At 44.9% G+C, this 20,162-nt stretch overlaps 1 protein-coding gene across 4 annotated transcripts in view; it reads left to right on the top strand.

The window, feature by feature from the left end:
* Nucleotides 1–20,162, top strand: part of SRSF7 (serine and arginine rich splicing factor 7) — a 193,639-nt gene that overhangs the window by 87,233 nt on the left and 86,244 nt on the right. For 2 of the 4 annotated variants that reach the window (XM_069235099.1, XM_069235098.1), the window contains exon 6: nt 18,673–18,714. The exons of 1 other annotated variant lie outside the window; for it this stretch is intronic. In XM_069235099.1, coding sequence (XP_069091200.1) covers nt 18,673–18,714 — 42 coding nt within the window. Of the gene's footprint in view, nt 1–18,672; nt 18,727–20,162 lie in introns of all 4 variants that reach the window. One more of the 4 variants, XM_069235101.1, reaches the window with a different exon arrangement.

Genomic DNA, 20,162 nt, shown 5'->3' with positions numbered 1-20,162 from the left:
GAGGAGATAACAACAGACACTTGGGTCTTAGCAATTATCCAACATGGTTATTGCATAGAATTTCTCCAACTCCCTCCAAACGTCCCACCGAAAACACACAAGATGTCCAAACAGCATATAGACCTTCTAGGACTAGAAGTTCAAGCATTACTGCAAAAAGACGCAATAGAATTAGTACCAAAAACACAAAAGAACACAGGAGTTTACTCACTGTACTTTCTAATACCGAAAAAGGACAAAAGTCTGAGACCAATATTGGATCTCAGAACACTAAACACCTACATCAAATCAGACAACTTTCACATGGTCACGTTACAAGACGTAATACCACTACTCAAACAGCAAGACTACATGACAACGTTAGATCTAAAAGACGCGTATTTCCATATACCGATACATCCCTCGCACAGGAAATACCGAAGGTTCGTATTCGAAGGAATGCATTACCAATTCAAAGTGTTGCCATTCGGAATAACGACAGCACCAAGAGTCTTTACAAAATGTCTAGCAGTAGTAGCTGCACATATCAGGAGGCAGCAAATACACGTGTTCCCGTACCTAGACGATTGGTTAATCAAAACCAACTCGCTAACAAAGTGTTTACACCACACAGATTGTTATACAAACCCTTTACAAACTGGGTTTCTCCATCAACTATGCAAAGTCACACCTTTTGCCGTGTCAAACACAGCAATACTTAGGAGCGACAATCAACACAACAAAAGGGATAGCCACTCCAAGTCCACAAAGGGTTCAAAATTTTCACAAGGTGATACAAGCTATGTATCCAACACAAAAGATACACGCAAAGATGGTCTTAAAACTCCTAGGCATGATGTCCTCATGCATAGCCATTGTCCCAAACGCAAGATTGCACATGCGGCCCTTACAACAGTGCCTAGCATCACAATGGTCACATGCACAGGGTCACCTTCTAGATCTGGTGTTGATAGACCGCCAAACATACATCTCGCTTCTATGGTGGAACAGTACAAATTTAAACAAAGGGCGGCCTTTCCAAGACCCAGTGCCACAATACGTGATAACAACAGATGCTTCCATGACAGGGTGGGGAGCACACCTCAATCTACACAGCATCCAAGGACAATGGGACGTACATCAAAGAAAGTTTCATATAAATCACCTAGAATTGTTAGCAGTATTTCTAGCGTTGAAAGCATTCCAACCAATGATAACCCACAAATACATTCTTGTCAAAACAGACAACATGACGACAATGTATTATTTAAACAAACAGGGGGGAACACACTCGACACAGTTGTGTCTCCTCACACAAAAAATATGGCATTGGGCAATTCACAACCACATTCGCCAATTCACAATCACATTCGCCTAATAGCACAGTTTATTCCAGGGATCCAGAACCAGCTAGCAGACAATCTCTCTCGGGATCACCAACAGGTCCACGAATGGGAAATTCACCCCCAAATCCTGAACGCTTACTTCCAAATTTGGGGAACACCTCAAATAGATCTATTTGCAACAAAAGAAAACGCAAAATGCCAAAACTTCGCATCCAGGTACCCACACCGGCAATCTCAAGGCAATGCTCTATGGATGAATTGGTCAGGGATATTTGCGTACGCTTTTCCCCCTCTCCCTCTCCTTCCATATCTAGTAAACAGATTGAGTCAAAACAAACTCAAACTCATACTAATAGCACCAACATGGGCAAGACAACCTTGGTATACCACACTACTAGACCTGTCAGTAGTACCTCATGTCAAACTACCCAACAGGCCAGATCTGTTAACACAACACAAACAACAGATCAGGCATCCAAACCCAGCATCGCTGAATCTAGCAATTTGGCTCCTGAAATCCTAGAATTTGGACACTTGAACCTCACACAAGAATGTATGGAGGTCATAAAACAAGCTAGAAGGCCATCCACTAGACACTGCTATGCAAGTAAATGGAAAAGATTTGTTTGTTACTGCCATAATAATCAAGTCCAACCATTGCATGCATCTCCAAAAGATGTAGTAGGATATTTACTACATCTACAAAAATCAAATCTAGCTTTCAATTCCATAAAAATACATCTCGCAGCAATATCTGCTTACCTGCAGATTACTAATTCAACTTCCCTATTTAGAATACCTGTCATTAAAGCGTTTATGGAGGGCCTAAAGAGAATAATACCACCAAGGACACCACCTGTTCCTTCATGGAACCTCAACATTGTCTTGACAAGGCTCATGGGTCCACCTTTCGAACCCATGCATTCTTGTGAAATGCAATACTTAATGTGGAAAGTTGCATTTCTCATTGACATTACATCTCTAAGAAGAGTAAGTGAAATTCAGGCATTTACTATACAAGAACCATTTATTCAAATACACAAAAATAAGGTAGTTCTAAGAACCAACCCAAAATTCTTACCAAAGGTCATCTCACCGTTCCACTTAAATCAAACAGTAGAATTGCCAGTGTTCTTTCCACAGCCAGACTCAATAGCTGAAAGAGCACTACATACATTAGACATCAAAAGAGCACTAATGTACTACATTGACAGAACAAAACTAATTAGGAAAACAAAACAACTATTTATTGCATTTCAAAAACCTCATACAGGAAATCCAATATCAAAACAAGGTATAGGTAGATTGATAGTTAGGTGCATCCAAACCTGCTATCTTAAAGCAAAGAGACAGCTGCCTATTACACCAAAGGCACACTCAACCAGAAAGAAAGGTGCTACCATGGCCTTTCTAGGAAATATTCCAATGAACAAAATATGTAAGGCAGCAACATGGTCTACGCCTCACACATTTACTAAGCACTACTGTGTAGACGTGTTATCTGCACAACAAGCCACAGTAGGTCAAGCTGTACTAAGAACTTTATTTCAAACTACTTCCACTCCTACAGGCTGAACCACCGCTTTTGGGGAGATAACTGCTTACTAGTCTATGCACAGCATGTGTATCTGCAGCTGCACAGCATGTGTATCTGCAGCTACACATGCCACCGAACGGAAAATGTCACTTACCCAGTGTACATCTGTTCGTGGCATTAGTCGCTGCAGATTCACATGCGCCCACCCGCCTCCCCGGGAGCCTGTAGCCATTTGGAAGTAATCTTCAACATTTGTACATTTGTAAATATATGTTCGGTGGCATGTGTAGCTGCAGATACACATGTTGTGCATAGTCCGCCGTCTGGTGTTGGGACGGAGTGTTACAAGTTGTTTTTCTTCGAAGAAGTCTTTTCGAGTCACGAGACCGAGGGACTCCTCCTCCTTTTGTTCCATTGCGCATGGGCGTCGACTCCATGTTAGATTGTTTTTTTTTCCGCCATCGGGTTCGGACGTGTTCCTTTTCGCTCCGGGTTTCGGGACGGAAAGATAATCATAACTTCGGAAAACTACGTCAGTATTGTTTCGTTCGGTATCGGGTTAGAATAGAATCGACACCGAATCGTGAAGAGCTCCGGTCGCCCTTTGGGGTAATTTCGATCCCCCGTCGGGGCCTGGTCGGCCCGACCGCGCGTAGCATCGACACTGATGGAACGGACCCTGTTCCGATTCTGTCCTAAATGCCACAATAAATATCCATATACAGACCAACATTTGGTCTGTAACTTGTGTCTGTCGCCCGAGCACAAGGAAGAAACGTGTGAGGCCTGTCGTGCGTTTCGGTCCCGAAAAACGGTCCGTGACCGGCGAGCCAGAAGATTGCAGATGGCGTCCACGCCGACAGGACACCGAGAGTTCGAGGGACAAGGAGAAGAAGAGGAAGCCTTCTCCACCCATGAATCGGACTCGGAGGAATTCGACGTCGAAGAAACCGTGAGTAAGACGTCGAAGCAAGCACCACACAAAAAAACATACAAGGCCCAAGGGACGCCACTGCCAACAGGCCATGGCTCAACCCATAAATTAGGTGACCGTCCATCGGCACCGAAAAAGGACGAACTGGTGCCGAGATCGTCCGACTCGGGTCGAGACACAGGCACGCAGCAATCTCGGGACCGAGAAAGTGCTGCCGAAAAAGATCGACCCCGAGACAGCGGAACCGAAGCTGCTCGGCGCAGAGACAGCGGCACCGAGGAAGATCGACGCCGAAAAAGAAAAAATTCTCCTCGGAGCCGAAAACAAGCAGAGACACAGTTTCGGTGCCAAAACGACCAGCAACCGAACCAACTGCCAGCTCATATACAGAGGAACAATCACTGTCCTCTCAAATGCGCAAACATAGATTTGAAGAAGAGTTACAGACCACTGATGTAGACCACACACAAAAGCGGATCTTCATACAAAGTGGGACAGGGAAGATCAGCACTCTTCCCCCAATCAGGAGAAAAAGGAGACTCGAGTTCCAAACACAAGAACAAACACCACAAAAAATGGTGAAGAAGGTAACTCCGCCACCCTCTCCTCCACCTGTAACTCACACATCACCGGCACAGACTCCGTCACATTCACCGGCTCATACCACCATGAGCCAAGACGACCAGGACGCTTGGGACTTATACGACGCCCCAGTGTCAGACAATAGTCCTGAGTCGTACCCTACCAAGCCCTCACCACCTGAGGACAGCACAGCGTATGCACAGGTGGTAGCTAGGGCAGCAGAGTTCCATAACGTGTCGTTACATGCAGAACCTGTCGAGGATGACTTCCTTTTCAACACCCTCTCTTCCACCCATAGCACCTACCAAAGCCTGCCTATGCTTCCAGGAATGCTAAGGCACGCAAAGCAGATCTTCAAAGAACCTGTCAAGAGTAGAGCGATAACTGCAAGGGTGGAGAAAAAATATAAAGCACCGCCCACGGACCCTACTTTTATCACCTCACAGCTGCCACCAGATTCAGTCGTGGTAGGGGCAGCTCGCAAGAGAGCCAACTCGCACACATCAGGCGAGGCACCACCTCCGGATAAGGAGAGCCGCAAGTTCGACGCAGCTGGGAAAAGGGTCGCAGTACAAGCTGCAAACCAGTGGCGCATCGCCAACTCTCAGGCGCTCCTAGCGCGATATGATAGAGCCCATTGGGACGAGATGCAGCATCTCATCGAGCATCTACCCAAGGAATTTCAAAAACGGGCAAAACAAGTGGTTGAGGAAGGACAAAACATCTCCAATAACCAAATACGCTCCTCTATGGACGCAGCGGACACAGCGGCAAGAACAATAAATACCGCAGTAACCATAAGAAGGCACGCATGGTTGCGCACATCTGGCTTTAAACCGGAAATACAGCAAGCGGTGCTCAATATGCCGTTCAATGAACAACAATTGTTTGGACCCGAAGTGGACACGGCAATTGAGAAATTGAAAAAGGACACGGACACAGCCAAGGCCATGGGCGCACTCTATTCCCCGCAGGGCAGAGGCACTTTCGGCACCTTCCGCAAAACAACCTTCAGAGGGGGGTTTCGGGGTCAAGCCACACAAGCCAGCACCTCACAATCTACACCGTCTACCTACCAGGGACAGTACCAAAGGGGAGGCTTTCGGGGCCAGTATAGAGGAGGACAATTCCCTAGAAACCGGGGAAAATTTCAAAGTCCAAAAACCCCTCCAACCAAACAGTGACTCACAAGTCACTCAACCCCTTCACACAACACCAGTGGGGGGAAGACTAAGTCAGTTTTACAAATCTTGGGAGGAGATAACAACAGACACTTGGGTCTTAGCAATTATCCGACATGGTTATTGCATAGAATTTCTCCAACTCCCTCCAGATGTCCCACCAAAAACACAGAATATGTCAAAACAACATCTAGACCTTCTAGAACTAGAAGTTCAAGCATTACTGCAAAAGGACGCAATAGACTTGGTACCATGTACACAAAAAAACACGGGAGTTTACTCACTGTACTTTCTAATACCAAAAAAGGACAAAACACTGAGACCAATCCTAGATCTCAGAACACTAAACACCTACATCAAATCAGACCACTTTCACATGGTCACGCTACAAGACGTGTTACCACTGCTAAAGCAACAAGACTACATGACAACCTTAGATCTAAAGGACACGTATTTCCACATACCGATACATCCCTCGCACAGGAAATACCTAAGGTTCGTATTCAAAGGAATACATTACCAATTCAAAGTGTTGCCGTTCGGTATCACAACCGCACCAAGAGTATTTACAAAATGCCTAGCAGTAGTAGCTGCACACATCAGAAGGCAGCATATACACGCATTCCCGTACCTAGACGATTGGCTAATCAAGACCAACTCCCTCACAAAGTGTTCACACCACACAGATTATGTCATACAAACCCTCTACAAACTCGGTTTCTCCATCAACTATACAAAATCTCACATTCTGCTGTGCAAAACACAGCAATACTTAGGAGCGACAATCAACACAACAAAGGGAATAGCCACTCCAAGTCCACAAAGGGTTCAAAATTTTCACAAGGTTATACAAGCCATGTATCCAACACAAAAGATACAGGCAAAGACGGTATTAAAACTCCTAGGCATGATGTCCTCCTGCATAGCCATTGTCCCAAACGCAAGACTGCACATGAGGCCCTTACAACAGTGCCTAGCATCACAGTGGTCACATGCACAGGGTCACCTTCTAGATCTGGTGTTGATAGACCGCCAAACATACATCTCGCTTCTATGGTGGAACAATGTAAATTTAAACAAAGGGCGGCCTTTCCAAGACCCAGTGCCACAATACGTGATAACAACAGATGCTTCCATGACAGGGTGGGGAGCACACCTCAATCAACACAGCATCCAAGGACAATGGGACGTACATCAAACAAAGCTGCATATAAATCACCTCGAATTGTTAGCAGTATTCCTAGCGTTGAAAGCATTTCAACCCATCATAACCCACAAATACATTCTTGTCAAAACAGACAACATGACAACAATGTATTATCTAAACAAACAGGGGGGAACACACTTGACACAGCTGTGCCTCCTGGCACAAAAGATATGGCAATGGGCAATTCACAACCACATTCGCCTAATAGCACAATTTATTCCAGGGATCCAAAATCAACTAGCAGACAATCTCTCTCGAGATCACCAACAGGTCCACGAATGGGAGATTCACCCCCAAATTCTAAACACTTACTTCAAAATTTGGGGGACACCTCAAATAGACCTATTTGCAACAAAGGAGAACGCAAAATGCCAAAACTTCGCATCCAGGTACCCACACAGGCAGTCTCAAGGCAATGCTCTATGGATGAACTGGTCAGGGATATTTGCGTACGCTTTTCCCCCTCTCCCTCTCCTTCCATATCTAGTAAACAAATTGAGTCAAAACAAACTCAAACTCATACTAATAGCACCAACATGGGCAAGACAACCTTGGTACACAACACTACTAGACCTGTCAGTAGTACCCCATGTCAGGTTGCCCAACAGACCAGATCTGTTAACACAACACAAACAACAGATCAGGCATCCAAACCCAGCATCGCTGAACCTAGCAATCTGGCTCCTGAGATCCTCGAATTCGGACATTTAAACCTCACCCAAGAATGTATGGAAGTCATAAAATAAGCTAGAAGACCATCCACTAGACACTGCTATGCAAGCAAATGGAAGAGATTTGTTTGCTACTGCCATAATAATCAAGTTAAACCATTACATGCATCTCCAAAGGATATAGTGGGATACTTGCTACATTTACAAAAATCAAATCTAGCCTTCTCTTCCATAAAGATACACCTCGCAGCAATATCTGCATACCTGCAAATTACCCATTCAACTTCACTATTTAGGATACCTGTCATTAAAGCCTTTATGGAAGGCCTGAAAAGAATTATACCACCAAGAACACCACCTGTTCCTTCATGGAACCTCAACATCGTCTTAACAAGACTCATGGGCCCACCTTTTGAACCCATGCACTCTTGCGAAATGCAATTCTTAACGTGGAAGGTTGCATTTTTCATTGCCATCACATCTCTAAGAAGAGTAAGTGAAATTCAAGCGTTTACTATACAAGAACCTTTTATTCAAATACACAAAAATAAGGTGGTCCTAAGAACCAATCCAAAATTTTTACCAAAAGTTATTTCACCGTTCCACTTAAATCAAACGGTAGAACTAACAGTGTTCTTCCCACAGCCAGACTCAGTAGCTGAAAGGGCACTACATACATTAGACATCAGAAGAGCACTAATGTATTACATTGACAGAACAAAAGAAATTAGAAAAACAAAACAACTGTTTATTGCATTTCAAAAACCTCATACAGGAAACCCAATATCAAAACAGGGTATAGCCAGATGGATAGTTAAGTGCATCCAAACCTGCTACCTTAAAGCAAAGAGAGAACTGCCCAATACACCAAGGGCACATTCAACCAGAAAGAAAGGCGCTACCATGGCCTTCCTAGGAAACATTCCAATGAATGAGATATGTAAGGCAGCCAAATGGTCTACGCCTCACACATTTACTAAGCACTACTGTGTAGACGTGCTATCCGCACAACAAGCCACAGTAGGTCAAGCCGTACTAAGAACTTTATTTCAGACTACTTCCACTCCTACAGGCTGAGCCACCGCTTTTGGGGAGATAACTGCTTACTAGTCTATGCACAACATGTGTATCTGCAGCTACACATTCCACCGAACGGAAAATGTCACTTACCCAGTGTACATCTGTTCGTGGCATTAGTCGCTGCAGATTCACATGTGCCCACCCGCCTCCCCGGGAGCCTGTAGCCGTTTGGAAGTTATCTTCAACATTTGTACATTTGTAAATATATTACTTAAACCTTATTTGGTACATACTTATTCATTCCATTGCATGGGCACTATTACTAACATACACAACTCCTACCTCACCCTCTGCGGGGAAAACAATCTAACATGGAGTCGACGCCCATGCGCAATGGAACAAAGGAGGAGGAGTCTCTCGGTCTCGTGACTCGAAAAGACTTCTTCGAAGAAAAACAACTTGTAACACTCCGACCCAACACCAGACGGCGGACTATGCACAACATGTGAATCTGCAGCGACTAATGCCACGAACAGATGTACACTGGGTAAGTGACATTTTCCTACTTTAACCTTCATTTTGTACATACTTATTCATTCCATTGCATGGGCACTATTACTAACATACACAACTCCTACCTCACCCTCTGCGGGGAAAACAATCTAACATGGAGTCGACGCCCATGCGCAATGGAACCAAAGTAGGAGGAGTCCCTCGGTCTCGTGACTCGAAAAGACTTCTTCGAAGAAAAACAACTTGTAACACTCCGACCCAACACCAGACGGCGGACTATGCACAGCATGTGAATCTGCAGCGACTAATGCCACGAACAGATGTACACTGGGTATGTGACATGTTCGATGGCATCTGTCGCTGTAGATACACATGTTCTGCAATAGCTCGCCATCTGGTGTTGGGTCGGAGTGTTACAAGTTGTTTTTCTTCGAAGAAGTGTTTTCGAGTCACGGGACCGAGTGACTCCTCCTTCTGTGCTCATTGCGCATGGGCGTCGACTCCATCTTCGATTGTTTTCTTTCCGCCATCGGGTTCGGACGTGTTCCTGTCGCTCCGAGTTTCGGAACGGAAAGATAGCTGAAAACGGAAGATTTTCGACGGTATTGTTGCGATCCGGTTCGAGATAAACACACACGACGACGCATTGAACATCGAAGCGCTTCGGTGCCCTTCGGGGTAGATTTCGGCACACCGTCAGGGCCTAGTTGGCCCGACCGCGTGGAGAACAACGCCGATGGAACGGACCCCGTTTAGATTCTGCCCTGAATGCCACAACAAATTTCCTTATACGGACCAACACTCGGTCTGTAACCTGTGCCTGTCACCCGAGCACAGCGAAGAATCCTGTGAGGCCTGTCGGGCGTTCCGGTCCCGAAAAACTCTGCGCGACCGTCGAGCGAGAAGACTGCAGATGGCGTCCACGCCAAAGGAGCATCGACAGTTCGAGACAGAAGAGGAACAGGAGGAATCCTTTTCCATCCAGGATTCAGACTCCGACGAACTCGACAATACAAAAACTGTGAGTAAGACGTCGAGATCAGAACTTAAAAAAGGCAAAAAGGCCCAGGGGACGCCACTGCCAACCGGCCATGGCTCAACCCAAATTACCGGTGTCCAACAATCGGCACCGAAAAAGGCCCATTCAGTGTCGAGATCGTCCGACTCCGGTCGAGACACCGGCACGCAGCCTCCTCGGGACCGAGAGAGTGCTAAAGAGAAGCATCGACACCGAGAGTTCGGTGTCGACACGGATCGACGCAGAGACAGTGGCGCCGAAGACCATAGAGGCCAAGATTTTTCGGCACAAAAGAAGAGGAAGGTTACCTCGGAGCCGAAAAGACAAACAACAGGGTTTTCGGAGCCGAAAAAAGCACCAACAGACCCAGTTTCAGGCTCCTATACTGAAGAGCATTCTATGTCTTCACAAATGAAAAAACACAGATTCGAACAGGAACTGCAATCCACTGAAGTGGATCACACGCAAAAGCGTATCTTTATTCTGCAGGGGACAGGGAAGATCAGTACCCTTCAACCTGTCAAAAGAAAGAGAACACTTCAGTTTATAGCACTAGAGGCTCCTCAGCAACAAACCGCAAAGAAGGTAACACCTCCTCCCTCGCCTCCACCTGTAACTCCGGCTTCGCCAACTTACACCCCGTCACATTCGCCAGCTCACACCGCCATGAGCCACGATGACCAAGATCAAGACGCGTGGGACTTATACGATGCACCAGTGTCTGATAACAGCCCAGACACATACCCAACTAGGCCATCACCACCTGAGGACAGCACAGCCTATTCACAAGTGGTGGCTAGAGCAGCACAGTTCCATAATGTGGAACTACACTCTGAACAAGTAGAGGATGACTTTTTATTTAACACCCTCTCCTCCACCCACAGCTCCTACCAAAGCCTGCCTATGCTCCCAGGCATGCTACGCCATGCAAAGGAGATCTTCAAGGAACCAGTTAAAAGTAGGGCAGTAACGCCTAGAGTGGACAAAAAGTATAAGGCGCCTCCTACGGACCCTGTATTCATCACCTCTCAGCTGCCACCAGACTCCGTGGTGGTAGGGGCTGCCAGAAAACGGGCAAATTCACACACTTCTGGGGATGCACCTCCCCCAGATAAAGAAAGCAGAAAGTTCGATGCAGCCGGGAAGAGGGTCGCTGTCCAAGCAGCAAACCAGTGGCGCATCGCAAACTCACAAGCGCTGCTAGCGCGATACGACAGAGCCCACTGGGATGAGATGCAGCATCTCATTGAACATCTCCCAAAAGATCTACAAAAAAGAGCAAAACAGGTTGTTGAGGAGGGTCAAAACATTTCCAACAATCAAATACGCTCCTCTATGGATGCAGCAGACACAGCCGCAAGGACCATTAATACGTCGGTTACCATCCGTAGGCACGCATGGCTCAGAACGTCTGGATTCAAGCCAGAAATTCAGCAGGCAGTACTTAACATGCCAGTAAACGAAAAACTTCTGTTCGGTCCGGAGGTCGACACAGCCATAGAAAAGCTCAAAAAGGACACTGACACTGCCAAGGCCATGGGCGCACTCTACTCCCCGCAGAGCAGAGGATCTTATACCACCTTCCGCAAAACACCTTTTAGAGGAGGGTTTCGGGGTCAGGCCACACAAGCTAGTACCTCACAGTCCGCACCGTCCACCTACCAGGGACAGTACAGGGGAGGCTTTCGGGGCCAGTATAGAGGAGGGCAATTCCCTAGGAATAGAGGAAGATTTCAAAGCCCCAAAACCACTACCAACAAGCAGTGACTCACACGTCACTCACCCCCCCCACACAACACCAGTGGGGGGAAGGATAAGTCAATATTACGAAGCATGGAGGAAATAACTACAGACACATGGGTCCTAGCAATTATCCAACATGGTTATTGCATAGAATTCCTGCAATTCCCTCCAGACATACCACCAAAATCACAAAATTTATCAAAACACCATTCACAGCTTCTAGAGATAGAAGTTCAAGCACTACTGCAAAAAAATGCAATAGAATTAGTACCAAGCACACAAATAAAAACAGGAGTTTATTCACTGTACTTTTTGATACCAAAAAAGGACAAAACACTGAGACCAATTCTAGACCTCAGAGTAGTAAACACATTCATCAAATCAGACCACTTTCACATGGTCACACTACAAGAAGTGTTACCATTGCTCAAAAAACACAACTACATGACAACCCTAGACCTCAAAGACGCATATTTCCATATACCAATACATCAATCACACAGAAAATATCTAAGGTTTGTATTCAAAGGAATACATTACCAATTCAAAGTATTGCCTTTTGGTTTAACAACCGCTCCAAGAGTATTCACAAAATGCCTAGCAGTAGTCGCTGCACACATCAGAAGGCAGCAAATACATGTATTCCCGTATCTAGACGACTGGCTAATCAAAACCACTTCGCTCACACAATGCTCAAACCACACAAATCAAGTCATACAAACCCTCTACAAACTAGGGTTCACCGTCAACTTTGCAAAATCCAACATTCAGCCAAGCAAAGTACAGCAATATCTAGGAGCCATAATAGACACGACAAAAGGAGTAGCAACGCCAACTCCACAAAGAATTCACAATTTCAACAGAGTCATTCAACACATGTCTCCAAATCAGACAATACAAGCAAGAACAATACTACAGCTCCTAGGTATGATGTCCTCATGCATAGCCATTGTCCCAAACGCAAGACTGCACATGAGGCCCTTACAACAGTGCCTAGCCTCACAGTGGTCTCAAGCACAGGGTCACCTTCTAGATCTGGTGTTAATAGACCGCCAAACTTACCTCTCGCTTCTATGGTGGAACAGTATAAATTTAAACAAAGGGTGGCCTTTCCAAGACCCAGTGCCACAGTACGTAATAACAACAGATGCTTTCATGACAGGGTGGGGAGCACATCTCAATCAACACAACATAAGAGGACAATGGGACATACATCAAACAAAACTGCATATAAATCATCTAGAATTATTAGCAGTTTTTCAAGCACTAAAAGCTTTCCAACCAATCATAATCCACAAATACATCCTTGTCAAAACAGACAACATGACAACGATGTATTATCTAAACAAACAAGGAGGAACACATTCAACGCAGTTAAGCTTATTAGCTCAAAACATATGGAAGTGGGCAATCCACCATCAAATTCGTCTAATAGCACAGTTTATTGAAGGGATCCAGAATCAACTGGCAGACAATCTCTCTCGAGATCACCAGCAAGTCCACGAATGGGAAATCCACCCACAAATTCTAAACACCTACTTCACACTCTGGGGAACACCTCAAATAGACTTATTTGCAACAAAAGAGAACGCAAAATGCCAAAACTTCGCGTCCAGATACCCACACAAGCAATCCCAAGGCAATGCCCTATGGATGAACTGGTCAGGAATATTTGCTTACGCTTTTCCTCCTCTCCCTCTCCTTCCTTATCTAGTAAACAAATTGAGTCAAAACAAACTCAAACTCATTTTAATAGCACCAACGTGGGCAAGACAACCCTGGTACACAACACTGCTAGATCTCTCTGTAGTACCCCACATCAAACTGCCCAACAAACCAGATCTGTTAACGCAACACAACCAACAGATCAGACACCCAGATCCAGCATCGCTGAATCTAGCAATCTGGCTCCTGAAATCCTAGAATTCGGACACTTACAACTTAGCCAAGAGTGTATGGAAGTCATAAAGCAGGCCAGAAGGCCATCCACTAGACACTGCTACGCAAGTAAGTGGAAAAGATTTGTTTGTTACTGCCATCATAATCAGATACAACCACTACACGCAACTCCAAAACATATAGTAAATTACTTGCTCCATTTACAAAAAGCAAAGCTAGCCTTCTCTTCTATTAAAATACACCTTGCAGCAATATCTGCATACCTGCAGACTACCTATTCAACTTCCTTGTATAGGATACCAGTCATCAAAGCATTCATAGAAGGTCTTAAAAGAATTATACCACCAAGAACACCACCTGTTCCTTCATGGAACCTAAACGTGGTCCTAACAAGACTCATGGGCCCACCTTTCGAACGCATGCACTCTTGCGGAATACAATTTCTAATCTGGAAAGTTGCCTTTCTCATCGCCATTACATCTCTAAGAAGAGTAAGTGAAATTCAAGCGTTCACAACACAAGAACCTTTTATACAAATACATAAAAATAAGGTCGTCCTAAGACCTAATCCAAAATTTTTACCAAAAGTTATTTCACCGTTCCATCTAAATCAAACTACCAGTTTTTTTTCCCACAGCCAGATTCTGTGGCTGAAAGAGCACTACATACATTAGATGTCAAAAGAGCATTAATGTACTACATTGACAGAACAAAGAACATCAGAAAGACTAAACAGCTATTTATTGCATTCCAAAAACCTCATGCAGGTAACCCAATATCAAAACAAGGTATAGCCAGATGGATAGTTAAATGCATCCAAATCTGCTACCTTAAAGCAAAAAGACAACTGCCCATTACTCCCAGGGCACATTCAACAAGGAAAAAAGGTGCTTCAATGGCTTTTTTAGGAAACATCCCAATGCATGAAATATGTAAGGCAGCCACATGGTCTACGCCTCACACATTCACCAAACACTACTGTATAGATGTGCTATCCGCACAACAAGCTACAGTAGGTCAAGCTGTATTAAGAACTCTATTTCAGACAACTTCTACTCCTACAGGCTAAACCACCGCTTATGGGGAAATAACTGCTTACTAGTCTATGCAGAACATGTGTATCTACAGCGACAGATGCCATCGAACTGAAAATGTCACTTACCCAGTGTACATCTGTTCGTGGCATCAGTCGCTGAGATTCACATGTGCCCACCCACCTCCCCGGGAGCCTGTAGCAGTTCAGAAGTTACCTTCAATTTTGTACATTTGTATATATATTATTTAAACCTTTAATAGGTACATACTTACACATTTCATTGCGCGGGCACTATTACTATAGTACAACTCCTACCTCACCCTCTGCGGGGAAAACAATCGAAGATGGAGTCGACGCCCATGCGCAATGAGCACAGAAGGAGGAGTCACTCGGTCCCGTGACTCGAAAACACTTCTTCGAAGAAAAACAACTTGTAACACTCCGACCCAACACCAGATGGCGAGCTATTGCAGAACATGTGAATCTCAGCAACTGATGCCACGAACAGATGTACACTGGGTAAGTGACATTTTCATTTCCTTTCATATCTCCATCCTGCCCGCCTACAGGCGTTACTTGCGGTTCAAGGTTTTCTTTTACCGTGCTCCCTTTCGGTCTCACTTGCGCCCCTCGGGTGTTCACAAAGGTGATGGCGGTGGTGGCAGCTCATCTGCGCAGCTGAGGGATTTCAGTCCTCCCCACTACCTAGACGATTGGCTGTTGAAGGCTCAGACGCCCCAGGTTCTTGTCACCCACCTCCAGATGACGGCAAACCTCCTGCATTTCTGGGGTTCACTATAAATGTGCCGAAGTCGCACCTGACTCCCTCTCAGAAGCTCACTTTCATCTGGGCTGTTCTGGACACAGTGCAGTATCGGGCCTATCCTCCCAAGCAGTGAGTTCAGGATATTCAGGTTATGATACTGATGTTTCAGCCTCTGTCCTGGATTTCAGTGAGACAGACTCTAAGGCTGTTGGGACTCATTGGTTCCTGCATCCTATTAGTCCAACATGCCAGATGGCATATGAGGGCCCTGCAGTGGGACCTGAAGTTCCAATGTGCACAGCATCAGGGAAATCTTACTGATGTGGTTCAGATCTTGGAGGGAACTGCGAAGGATCTGCAGTGGTGGTTAGTGAACTGCGATTGGGTCAGAGGCAGACTCTTCTCCCTTCCCCAACCAGATCTCACAGTAGTGACAGACGCATCACTTCTGGGATGGGGGCGGTCATCTGGGAGAGGTGGAGATCAGAGTTCTCTGGTCGAATTCGGGCAATCGGACTAGCATTAAAAGCATTTCTTCCTGTTGTGAAAGGGAAGGTAGTGCAGGTGTTTACAAACAACACTACTGCAATGTGGTACTGCAACAAGCAGGGCGGTGTGGGTTCGTGAAACCTTTGTCAAAAGGCTCTGCGTCTCTGGACATGGCTGGAACAGAAGGGCATAACCCTGGTGGTTCACCACCTGGCAGGTTCTCTGAACACCAGGGCGGAAAACCTCAGCCGGCGATGCTTAGCGGATCACAAATGGTATCTCCATCAGGAGGTGGCACAAGGACTTCCAGCAGTGCTGAGAGCCTTGGTTAGATCTGTTAGCCTCCCCGGAGAACGCACAATGTTAGCAGTTTTGCATGTTTGAGTTTCCAAGGGGGCTATCGCTAGGTGACGCTTTTCGTCGCGAGTAGAGCTCAGGCCTCCTTTACGCCTTTCCGCCCATACTGCTTCTGCCGAGAGTTCTCAAAAAAATCAAGAACGACAGGGCCAAAGTAATCCTAGTGGTTCCCGTTTGGGCACGAAGAGTCTGGTATCCAAAGCTTCTCAAAATGAGCATCAGTCCTCCAATCTGGTTGCCTCTTCGGGAGGATCTTCTGATGTAGTAGCAGGGGAAGGATCTCCACCCGAACCTGGCAACTTTGCGGCTTCATGCGTGGAGGTTGAGCGGTGACAGTTGATGGTTTATGACCTCCCTGTGTCTCTAATGTAATTCTGGCAGCCAGGCGTCCCTCTACTAAGTCTGTTTACGCCTGCAGGTGGAAACTTTTTGTTCATATTGTACAGAGAGGTCTGTTGAGCCTCTTCTTTTCTATCTAATGTCCTTTTGTTCATTCTGTCACTCGCCCAACAGGGTTCCTCCTTAGGGATTCTCAAGGGCTATCTTTCTGCCTTATGGGCATTTCTTAGATTGCCCGATCAACCATCTTTAAGTCTACAATTGTACTGAGATTCTTAAAAGGGCTTGTACATTTTCCTCCTATGCCTTTTGTTATGTTCCAGTGGGACCTTAATCTAGTACTTACTTTTCTAATGTGTGCTCCTTTTGAGCCTTTACATAACTGTCCTCACCGGTTTCTCACTATCAAATCAGCCTTCTTGGTGGCGATCACATCTGCCAGGAGAGTGAGTGGGATGCAGGCTTCATCATCGAAATCACTGTATCTCAAAATATATCCTGATAAAGTAGTCCTTGGAACTCGTACCTCTTTCCTCCTCAAGGTGGTGACCCCTTTCCATCTGGGTCAAAATATCACCCTGCCCACCTTCTTTGCACCACTGCATCTCTCTAAAAAGAGGAGTGTCTCTATCGGCTGGACCCAAAAAGAGCGTTATCGTTCTGTCTTTACCGCACAAAAGAGTTCTGGGTGGTCGACCAACTCTTTGTAGGGTACGTTAGTGCAAAGAAGGGTCGAGCAGTCCAGAAAACCATCCATTTCGCACTGGGTCGTTCTCTGTATAAAAACTTGCTATGCTTTGGCTAAGAAGCAGTTGCCAGGGTTAAGGGCTCACTCTACCAGTGGGAAAGCTGCTCCCACTGCGTTGGCTCGAGGCGTGCCAATACTTGATATCTTCCAAGAGGCAACGTAGGCTTCCTTGCACGTTTGCAAGACACTACTGCCTGGATAGCCAGGTGAGGAGGGAGGGGCTTTTTGCCCGCTCGGTCCTACAGGACTTCCGGGTGTAAGGTATATTCACGCAACCCACCACCAGGAGTTCTAGCTTGGGTATCTATTCTAATGTAAGGAATCTGCAGCAGGCGGTCTCTAGCAGTTGAACAAGTTACTTATCTTCCGTAACGAATTATCTGGAGGAGACTCTATCTACCTGCAGATTCCTTACACCCACCCAGGCGTCCCCACTTTGCGCATATATACGTTAAGTGTTTCATGATTTTTCCCCCTTTCTCAAGGGCATGTTTTTTGCGCTCAAGCAACCAAGAAAAGTAGATAATTGTTGGTTCTTCCATGACTCTGCCCTTCTGGCTTGGGAAGTTGTGGAAAAGAACTGACGTACACGCGCTAGGGTGGTGCCTATATAGAAGACCGTGACGTCACAGATGGCTATGACGCTATGTAGAGCCGGACGTCACACGCAGATCCGATTGATGCGACCCGAAAGTACGCACAGGGTACGGCTCAGCAGAAAAATTCCTAATTCGAAGCTAATGCCAGGGAATTCTAAGGTAAGGAATCTGCAGCTAGATAGCCTTTTGCAGATAATTTGTTACCGAAGGTAAGTAACTTCTTGTTCAGGTCTGAGAATGACTTGTTGATGATTTTAGCACAACAGAGCTAGTGCTGAGGACTTCAGTGTGTCTTCTTAATTTTATTCTCTAATGAACAATGAAGTGCCACCCCATTGAATAAACAAGTTGAAGTCTCCCGGGACTGAATGACAAATCTAAAGCAAGTATTTCTCTTCCACTTAAGTCAAAAATACATACATTTAGCCATAGTGAAGTGGTAACTGTTTTAATGTCCATTTGGTCCTAGCTCTTCAGCCACCAGCACTGTGCATGTTGGAAATTATGAGCCTCTACATACAGATTTGGGAGCAAAACGGCCGGTTCAGGAATGCAGTGTTGTGGGCTTAAAATAGATTTTTTGAAGAGGTCAAACATATCAAGGGACATTGGCACTGATGATGCCTGTCTATTGTATTCCTTAAAAAGCATGTATGTTCTGTATATTCATTTCCAGCATACCTAAAGTTAAAAAAATTTATTCTTCAGATCGAGATCAAGATACCGATCCAGGTCACGCCGTAAAAGCAGGTAGAGTCTGGGGTAATGTTTCATCATTTATAAAATGACATTTCAATGAAATGTAATATTTAAACGTAACTCTTTAAAAAAAATAAAAAAAAATAATGCTAGTAGATGATGAGTGATTGCACCGTTTGGACGAAGTTGTCAGGGGAATTTGACATTGTTAAATATTTTTTCGTTTGTGATAAGACAAAAATGTGTTTTACAGAGCATGTACAGGTAAATTATACAAAAGCTCTAAACGTTTTTTAGGTTGTCCAAATCACGGCGCTCTGCATTTCCATTCAGTAATGCACTAGTGCTAGTATGGTATCAGTCGGATACTAGAAGAGCCTATAGGCTTGACTTTATTCCAGTCCTAATAATCTTTCATAGTTGCTGGGCAGAAATGAGACTCAATCTGAAATAGCTCTGTTTACCTTTGTAGCAGTAAATCTGTCATATCTAAGTCTTACCTAGCCATCTGTGACTTTTACAAGTGCCAAAGGAATGTGATGGACCTTTAGCAGTTTTTTGGGATGATAATGCTGACTTAACTGATAGAGACTTCTAGTTGCAGATTCATTACCTTTTTGAATTAACTGGCGTCCACTTCAAATCCAGAATTTTATTGGCTATGCTTCCTGTCTGGCTGTAATTTTTTTTTTTTCTTTTTAAAGTCTGCTCCACACCGGCTACTGGTATTTGATGCATTATAAGTGTGGATGCTTTCGACTAAAAAGTAGGACTGGCTGTGGGTGTTTTCCACAGCTATGTAACGTACTGCTCCTCGGGCCTGTTAACTTTTTCAAAGATAGGCTAGGGACATGCAGTTAGATGTTCAGTGAAATATAAGACTTGGACAAGTATTTCCCGAGTAAAACACTATACAAAAAATCTAGGTAAGTGCCTACATTATATTTCTAGCCTTTTATCCATGAACTGATTTATTTCCTCAGCATCACTTTGAAAATAATCACAGAAAGGGCCAGAAAAAGACGACCAGTGTCGGTTCACTCTGTATGTTCAGAAGATGTAGATAAACCCGTTGCACCAAAGAGACCAAAAGTGATCATTCCAGTAGTAAACCCTTTACCAGTTCCTCCTGAATCTTTGAATTTTATTACCTCTTACTCTATCGAAGGATCCTCAAACACCTTTATCTCCACATTATCTAATCGTACTGTTAACTCTACCCATAATAACCAGCTCCACCATGATCTCCTGACAATTAAAATGAAAACACCTACGTCTGTAAATCCATCTTGTACGATAAACTCATCACACTCTGACATCTTCTCTTGACTTTACCGTATGGATGATGTTTTAAAATTTCAAGATACCCTCATCAGAGGGGTATAAAATTAAACATTCAGATTGGTCCCATGGACAAGTCTCACTCATCATGGAGGCTCTACAAGCAGGTGCTTTTCCAAGACCATTATTCTGGCTAGTTTCTGTCCATTTCTTTCACA

This window comes from Pleurodeles waltl, chromosome 5, assembly GCF_031143425.1.
Source record: "Pleurodeles waltl isolate 20211129_DDA chromosome 5, aPleWal1.hap1.20221129, whole genome shotgun sequence".
NCBI lineage: Eukaryota > Metazoa > Chordata > Amphibia > Caudata > Salamandridae > Pleurodeles > Pleurodeles waltl.
Note: the sequence above shows the minus strand (reverse complement) of the source record. Positions and strands in the feature narration are given on the sequence as shown.